This window comes from Osmerus mordax, chromosome 10 (assembly GCF_038355195.1).
Source record: "Osmerus mordax isolate fOsmMor3 chromosome 10, fOsmMor3.pri, whole genome shotgun sequence".
Lineage (NCBI taxonomy): Eukaryota > Metazoa > Chordata > Actinopteri > Osmeriformes > Osmeridae > Osmerus > Osmerus mordax.
In genome coordinates, this window is record NC_090059.1 from 11,929,261 (window position 1) to 11,938,048 (window position 8,788).

Sequence of the window (8,788 nt, forward strand, 5' to 3'; positions counted from 1 at the left end):
CCAGGATAGAATGGACAACAGGTTGACTCTGGTGGCTGATTGACCTGTTAAAATATGTAGCTGACTTTGTGATATATTATTGTTGCTATCCTACTCATAGGATTCAGCATAACCTCCAGTCAGCATACACTTATGACTAAACAAAAACACTGAGAACTGGACCTCATACAGTACCTTAGGCAAGAGATGCATCACTACAATTAGAGAACTAGGCTACCGTGGATATTATAAAATATTGTCAGAGTGCTGGGCCTAGAGATGTTTATGGCTGGATGTATACTATGGTAGTTGGTAACTGTAGGCTGCGCCCTAGTTTGTGTCCAATCAGAGCCTATCTACAGTGGAGTGAATAGCAGCAATGCGTAAACAAGCGTTGCCTGGGATCCTCCTCCGCCCCTCTCCCCGTTCATCTCAGTTCTAGCCAGTTCCGTCTTCGGCGCTACTTTACAGTAACGTCCGCTCGCGTTATAGCTTACCGCTGGATCCTAGAACTGCATTTGCTAACACCGGCCCGGCGATGGACTCGTAGCTGAATGGTAAGGTGTATACTATTCATAACCTAACGATGCGGCTGTGTGTCGTTTTTCACATAGGGTCAGTGATAGTAAAGTTTGGGGTGGGTTGGGAATGCGATCATGTGTCGTTTCGGCGATCAAGTTCTGGACATGTGCGTTTTAGTGATAGTCAAGTGTGTTGTGGCGCTAGTCTGATATATTTCTCAGTAACTAGTGGTGATGGTATGTGGGGTACAGTACCCGCCGCTACCCACATGACTTCCAGGGCAGCAACTTGATTTTAAAGTCGCTCTTTTATATCAGGGACTGTGTACATGTTGTAACGCAACATCTATAATGTTATTTGCGTAATGGATCATACCGAGAGTGACGCATAGTATGACGCTCTTGATTTCCTGGTGATGGTGATGGGCATAAGCCACGGTTATGTCACCGATAGCACGACTTACTTCTCTACTGCGTAACCTACTGAAGATTTGTACACACATACATTGCGGATCTAATCATGTGACAGTTTGATCATATCTACTATGTTACCAACACGGACTGGACTGTACGAAAGCATTGAACAACCAACAATCTGAACAAAATATTGCCGAAATAATTTGGCTATCGTATTTCGTAGCAAATTCATTCAATTGCGATTGGCGAAACGTCGTCTCCTTAGCCTCGGGTATGTTGGGAAAATAATAAAATGTCCACCGTGTCACAACAGTCTGCTATAGGGACTAAAGTTCCTCGTTCCTGACAGAGAGGGGGCGGGGCATAAAGGTAAATCGCGACATGCACCTGTCTTCCAGCCTGCATGTCACTTCCTAAGAGTTGATTTAAAGATATGATCTTCCATTGACCAGGATACATCTTGGAAGACCGAATGATCATCAATATTTTGTCATATTATTGTTAAGTCGTGTAAAGGTTTACTTGTGTACTTTCAATAACATTTCTGTTTCATTCTGTACTGTATAATGTTATGACCACTCAAGGGAAGAGTAAATAAATGTCACTTTGTTTTGTTATACAGAGTGCAATAGTCCCCCTGTCTCAGCATACTTACACCTTTCTCCTCCTACAGCTCCAGACACATGCCCCACAATGCAGTTCACCTGACCAGGGGTTGGAGGTCAACCCAGGGGTGAGATGAGGCGACCTAGGAGCTCCCTCCTGCTGCGTGGAGCATCGCACGACCGCCCCTGAACTCTCACCTCTGACTTACTGCACACATCCACCTTACCCACAACACCCCTCGCCCCTTGTCAGACTGTGCCCACCATGACCACCTCACCCAGGAAACACCTGGTGAAGGACTTTAACCACTTCATCACCTGCTACGTGTGTAAAGGCTATCTGATCAAACCCACGACTGTCACCGAGTGTCTGCACACCTGTGAGCTTCTTCTTCTTCTCTTGATCTCTCTTTCTCTCCATTTTCTCTCTGTTGCGCCATCTCCTCTCTTTATTATGTACCAGCTTTAAGGGGGGGGGGGGGTGCAATATAAAGATGTATTGAAGCATTAGTGGCCCGTGAGTAGCTTGTGATCAGCAGTAGGTCTCTAAGAAGCTGTTATGTCGGTCGTTCCGATGACTTACATTATGTAGTATGGCATCCATGGCTGATTCAGTCTGGCGGCAGCTCTCCACTGTGTGTTTATGTATGCATGTGTGTGCTTGTGGCTCAGTGTGTGGGTTTGTTTGCGCATGCAAGTGTAGAGTATGTGTAGCATATAGTCTTCCCTGGTGCGTTTGTGTGTATTTGGCCAGAGGGCAGAGCATGTCCTATTATCTCTGCTTCTGTGGCTGATCTCAACTGATAATGTTGACCTGATTGTTTGTGACTGCTTCATGACGTCACGCTATAGGATGTGGGTGGGGAAGTGATCCCTCATAGTGATGAAGCTCAGCTTAGTAGACGGAGACTGAGGCCAGACAGGCAAGGGGGAGGCCAGGCAGACAGGCAGGGGGTGGATAGAGTGGCAGACAGATAGGGGGAGGGAACACAGGCAGGGGGAGGGTAGAGAGCAAGAGGAGGGAAAACAGGCTAGCAGGCAGGTAGGAACTTCTGTATGGTTTAGTTTGACCATTTTCTAGCTTGCCAAGAGCATCAATTGCCTATTTTACAAAAACGCCCTCCTCACTGGAGAAAATGGTAACCTGACCATCCTGAACTCCTCTTCCTCTTCCTCCAGTCTGTAAGAGCTGCATCGTCCAGCACTTTGAAGACAGCAATGACTGCCCCAAGTGTGGCATCCAGGTCCACGAGACAAATCCTCTGGAGATGTTGAGGTAAGATCCTCCTTCCTAGGTGAGAGATGGCAGAGTCGTAGAGAACGACGTGTGTGCGAGAGAGTGTCATTGACAGAAATAATGCTTTTTAGAGAGAGAGAAAGAAGGGGGAGAGGAATGCTTAACTCAGTAGCATGTTTTATCCTCAGGTTGGACAACACTTTAGAGGAGATCATATTTAAACTGGTGCCTGGCCTCAGAGAAAGTGAGTGATGTCATCATAGTATCCTCCAATTGCACATTACTTTGAAGTTTTGCCTAACGGCCAAGCAAACTGTTCCCGCTCATGCTAAATGAGTAGAGAACATGACACCCCCATGTACAGTTACAGGAATATAATAGTACCCTTGTGGATTCATACTGTGTGTGTGTGTTTGCATACATTTATATTTTTCTGACTAGGGGAGGAACAACAGGAAATAGACTTCTGGAGGCTGAACAAGTCGAAAGAGAATGGAGAAGGTAGGAAACGTTTCTGTGCTGTGCTGAAGGGATTAGAGTAACGTTGGAGGGGAAGCAAGATAAAAGGCTGCACAGGACAAAAAGTGTATTTGTGTGTTGAGAGGGGAAGAAATCTGTGCGTGTGTGTGTGTGACTAAATGAAGCTGTGTGTGACTCTGGTCCCATTGTTGCTGCCCAGAACTGTAGGTGGAGGTGAGTCATGGCCTGCTGGGAAAGAGAAAGAAATGAGACGTAGAGAGAGAGAAATGAGTGAGAAAAATAGATGGTGGGAGATAAAGCAAGAATATGGAGATGCTGGGACAGGAGGGGACAAGGGAGAGAGGCGGTGGAGAGAAATTAGTAGAAAGTGGTCTGATTGAGGGAAGGATGGTGCAGAGGCAGAGAAAGGCAGGGAAAATAGGCAGAGGGTGGAGGCAGGGACAGAGGAGGAGAGAAAGATTGAGAAGAGGGAGAAAGGTCAAGGAGTCGAGACTACGGGACTCATATTTGGGACTAGGCCCAGGACTAGGAGGTGGTTACGTATTACGGTGCAGAGTGTGATGTCACATCCTGCTTACTCCTCTAGACAATGGCCCTAGGTCGAAGCGGGCCAGGCTGGGTGATGAAGATGAGGATGATGATGGTGGTGGAGATGGGGACTACCACCGGAGCGACCCTCAGATAGCTATCTGTCTGGACTGTCTCCGGAACAACGCAATGGTGGGCGAGAGCATCGTCAAGGTCAGGCTCTATACATCTGCTTCCACACTTCATTTATTTTCTCCCTCATTGGTTGCCTTTGCTTCTTTCAGCTTGGACCTCTCCCTTCCTGCATCGATTCAAAAAGCAATGATTCATTTTGAACCTGTACTTTGTACATCTGTACATGTTCATCAATTTTTGAAACTTAGATAGAAACTCAGTTCGCTTTATGGTAGCCTTGAGCCTCAACTCTGAAACGGGTTAGTTTATAATGAAATGAATAAGTAAACCGTAGTTGAATCCAATTCAGACTGACTGTGCTTTGTTGTAAACATCTTGGTTAGACTTTGAGGTTATGTTAAGCTATGAGTTCAATACAACAGCCAAGGTCTTAATCAGGGTTACAAGGGAATGTGATTGTTTTGTAACAGGTTTTTGTGAACTTGCAGGGCTTGATGAAGAGATTCATACGCTGTTCGTCAAGAGTTACCGTGGGAACCATCAAGAAGTTCCTCAGCCTCAAGTTAAAGCTTCCAAGTTCTTATGAGGTATGGCACTGTAAGCCTGTCTCTCTCTGTATGTCCTACAGCTAGATATCTCATGTCCATGAGTTATCTAGCTGTAGGACACAGAGAGCCTGACAGCCTGTCTCTCTCTGTCTTACAGCTTGATATCCTGTGTCCATACCTGTCTCTCTCTCTGTCCTATGTCCCAGCCTGTCTCTATGTCTCTGCCCTGCAGCTAGATGTCCTATGCAATGGGGAGATCATGGGGAAGGACCACACCATGGAGTTCATCTACATGACCCGCTGGAGACTCCGTGGAGAAAATGTACGTATGCCTGCTCCTGTTGTCCAATCAGACATCTGTAAAAACATCACCATTAACAGGATTTTCAAAACAACTGCATCTCAACTCATCTTCACCAGCCATCTCAGAGTGCTGATGGGTCAATTGCCCCACATTGAATATGATCATTTTTGTGTATAAGGACCAGATCCTAGATCAGGCTAAGCTTTCTGAATGCAGTACCTGAATTTAGGTTTAGTTGTAGAGACTTTTATTAATGACTTGGCCAGGGCTAGAACCAGTTAGACATTGATCTCAGAAACTAGTTTAAAATATCCCCACTTTCCTCTCTTCTATTCCAACCCAAAAATAGGCCTGTGTTATATTGGCTATATCTGGAGACGAACCCCCTGACACACCCCCCCTCTTCCTGCCTTCACCCGTATGACCTGTCAACAGGGGGCTACCATCGCGAACACACTCCCTTCTGAACTAGTGTTCTGTCCCCTGGGCCAGACGCCCACGTTCACCTTCCTCTATAGTATGTGTGTCTATATGTGTCCAAGTGAGCTTGGACTGGGTTAGTGTGACAGTGGAGGCTGAGGAGACACGGCATGTGATGCTGTGGCGGTGCAAGGACAGGATGGACGAGGACATGCAGCGAAGCCCCGAGCAGCCGCCCCAGCAGGCTCTCCAGACAGGCCCCTTTATGTTGCCTGGAGCTCAGAGGGGCTGATGAGCAGACGTGGTGACAGCTGTGTTCCCTGTGTTTCAGGCCTACCCCATGGTGTTGGAGTATCGTCCACGGATAGACTTTGGCTGACGAGGAGGGGAGGGGAGAGAAGCCTGCACTTACTCACAGCCCTTTGATACACATACAGATCTTCAAATCTGAGACAGACCTGTCTGATTGATTGACTGATTGACTAGTGAATGGATGTACTGAGTTTCTTAAACATGGATGCCATCTCCTCTCATCTGCATGCAGTACTACGGCTATACCTCTGATTCAGCTCTTATTTGGTGGCATTAGTATTCGTATTACTTTTCTATGATCGTCTGTGAGGACCATAAGGACCTGCCAACCTACCTGCTTGATACATGATTTTACCATGTATCAGTACAATGCCGTTGTATCAGACATACTGAATAATTGACTGAAGCCAACAGTGCAGTGACTCTAAGCAACATGCAGTATGGAAAATGTAGTTTGCAGTAAGTCTTGTAGGCCAGTTATGCAAAAGAACAGAGGTGTAAGGACAGAGATACACTGGCAGATAGAACTCTTGTATATTAGACCCCTCTATATGCTGGATTGAGTGTCTTATTCCTCTCATCCCTTGCCCCACCTCTGGTTTGTCATCCTCAACTTGTAGTGCCTTTCCCTCATGGTTTGTGAGTCGAATCTCATCCTATAGAAAGCCTGGAAGGCATAAGGGGTTCATATCAGTCATACCTGTCATTGGTTTTACACAGGGAACATATAAAGAAGTGTCAGATAATTGATCAAGTTCAGTGAGTCTCTGTGAATGTCATGAGCCACATGGGCGATTTATCGGACACTTCTTTCTTTTAAATGTTCCTTGGTTCTACTGTCGGCCTCATTGGTTGTAGCTTCGCCATGACCAGGCTGGGTATGCTCTTTTACATGTCAAATACTATGGAAAACAGTAAGAAGTCCATTTACAAAAAGTAGATACGTGTCACCAAGGACTGCTTTTCACCTTTTGCCAATTCCAGGTCTCAGAGGTCAGTGTCAGCCATGCTAAACCATGTATAATGCATATCTATGGGTTGTTATGGAGTTATATTTACCCCCTTTTTCATACCGTATGGATGTTGTCCTCATATAGACTGTATAATGCAATATGAGTAGCCTATGAGACAAGGGTTACTGGAGAAACCAGACTTCTGCCTACAGTCTGACTGGCCTAGCTGTTGGTTTGTGCACTGTTGAAACGTTACGGGCATTATTTTAGACTTGTACATTGTAAAGAGATGTGTAAAGACTGGTTTCAAACTCCAGCATCCTTTTAAGAATTGATTTTATTTATTGCCTTTGCCCTTTGATTTTGTCTGTGCTTCACTGGGTCCTGCTTATCCGCTTGCCAATTAGGGTTCAAACGCTTTACCTGCTCCATACCTCCTTGTATGTGAAGGCCTGGTCATATAGGCAGGAAATTACATGTTTGACATGGAAGTCTAGCCACGCCTTGACTCTGTCTTCTCACTCTCCAAACAACACCAAAAAATCTGAACAGAGACAGATAGACATGCGTGACAGAAATGGGATCATAACAAGATTAGATCATCTCTAAAATTCTGGTTTGTATTTCCTTTGCAGTCCCTGTGTTTGAACACCCCTGCACTATTACTGAAACTGATGTAGAATCAAGCAAAACGGTGTGCTGTAGAATAATTCCGACTCAGCATGTATAACATGTACAAACATTTAGAAGATGTTCTGAACATGTAACAAATGTGGAAATTAATTGACAGAAATGTTCTTTGCATTCTATTCTGTACACCCAATGAAGACACAAGTCTTTTAATTGGAGTGTAGGTCCTCATACCTCCAGTCTAACTAAAGCATCGTACTGTGCTAACACTTTTTATGTAAACGCTTTCTGCTGTCTGTACTCCTTGGTCATTTTATGAAATGTTTTGTAGTAAGTAACGTTGTGATGTTACAGTCATGCTGTAACATTGTAGGTAACATTGTATTGATGTTATAACCATAATGCAACACAAAAACACTGTCATGCAACTACAGTAATAACATGACAGTGTAGGTAATGTTGTCCTTCTACAAATATTTCCACAACTTTTCTGATTAGTCCAAATGTCCAGGGGTCATAAACAGTATGCGAAAAGGAACTTTGCTCTATAAAGACTATTCTGTAGGAATGTAAAATAATGTCACTTGATCATTTTAGACTGGATAGTTCCATGTATGTTCATGTGTTGCAGTGGACTATATATGTATTTTTGTAATGAAAATAATCCCTTGTAGATATTTTATCTTTAAAAATGAAATTGTATGGTGTATATTTAACTAATGCTGCTTACAATGATCTATTCTATTTTTCAATGTCAACGTGCCTGATCACCTACCTAGACACAGTAGAAGTGTGTAAGCAAGAGCTGTTCTAAATGTGATACATGATACAATATTAATACAGATGTTGTTGAGTTAATCTGAGTCTTTGGATTGATTGTTCCTTTTAGTTCAAATGTACATGACTATTTCCCTTCCCTCCGGGTTTTGATGTAGCATAATGAGATAGGTTAAAACGTGCTTCTCTTGTTGCCAATCTTGCAGTTGAAGATCTGTTGTTTCTCCAGAGGAAGGAGAAAGGAAGTCTGCAATTGTACAGAAATATAACTGTATTTATTTACTCTACCTTTTTGATAGATTCCTTGAAGGAACTTGGCCTAAATAACGAATTGTTTATAATACAGGAATCCGCAAGGCTCAAGCCATCTGCATGTCTTTGATCCGTCTTAAACAAACACACACCTCCTTCTTTGAGACAATTACCTTTCCCCTGTGGACAATAAAGCTTTCCGCATGTTTGAATGATATTCTGTATCAGGAGGCCCTAAGACAGGAGCTCATAGTTCCACCATGATCTCAGAAGCTACAAAGCCGCCTGGGAGGTAGGTCCGCTCTCATCCTGCTCTGTTCAAACCATCTGCATTATGTGGTGCTCTGCCCTGGACCTCCTGGGCCTCCTGGACCTCCAAGGCTTCCTGGGCCTCCTGAACCTCCAAGGCCTCCTGGACCTTGGGCCTCCTGGACCTCCTGGACCCTGGGCCTCCTGGGCCTCCTGGACCCTGAACCTCCTGGACCCTGGGCCTCCTGGACCTACTGGGCCCTGGACCTCTTGGACCTCCCGGGCCTCCTGGGCCCTGGGCCTCTTGGACCTCCTGGGCCTCTTCTGGCTGGACACACGGCAGCTGGAATGTTCTGGGGAGGAGGTGCCAGGGATCCGTTTTTTAAAGGACTATGAAAGTCTCCATAATCACAGCTGTCGAATGTACACACGCACAGTATA

General features: G+C 45.0%; 1 protein-coding gene across 2 annotated transcripts; it reads left to right on the forward strand.

The window, feature by feature from the left end:
* Window positions 1-420: 420 nt before the first annotated feature.
* On the forward strand, window positions 421-7,927 carry pcgf5b (polycomb group ring finger 5b). Of its 2 annotated transcripts, XM_067245481.1 has the most exons (9): window positions 421-536; window positions 1,591-1,902; window positions 2,702-2,798; window positions 2,948-3,003; window positions 3,201-3,260; window positions 3,826-3,980; window positions 4,391-4,489; window positions 4,683-4,772; window positions 5,506-7,927. In XM_067245481.1, the coding sequence occupies exons 2-9, from the start codon at window positions 1,788-1,790 to the stop codon at window positions 5,551-5,553; spliced, it is 720 nt and encodes a 239-aa protein (XP_067101582.1). In that variant the 5' UTR covers window positions 421-536; window positions 1,591-1,787; the 3' UTR covers window positions 5,554-7,927. The 2 variants fall into 2 exon arrangements, with proteins under 2 accessions (XP_067101582.1, XP_067101583.1); XM_067245482.1 differs by lacking the exon at window positions 5,506-7,927 and having other exon boundaries at window positions 4,657-4,772.
* Window positions 7,928-8,788: the final 861 nt, after the last annotated feature.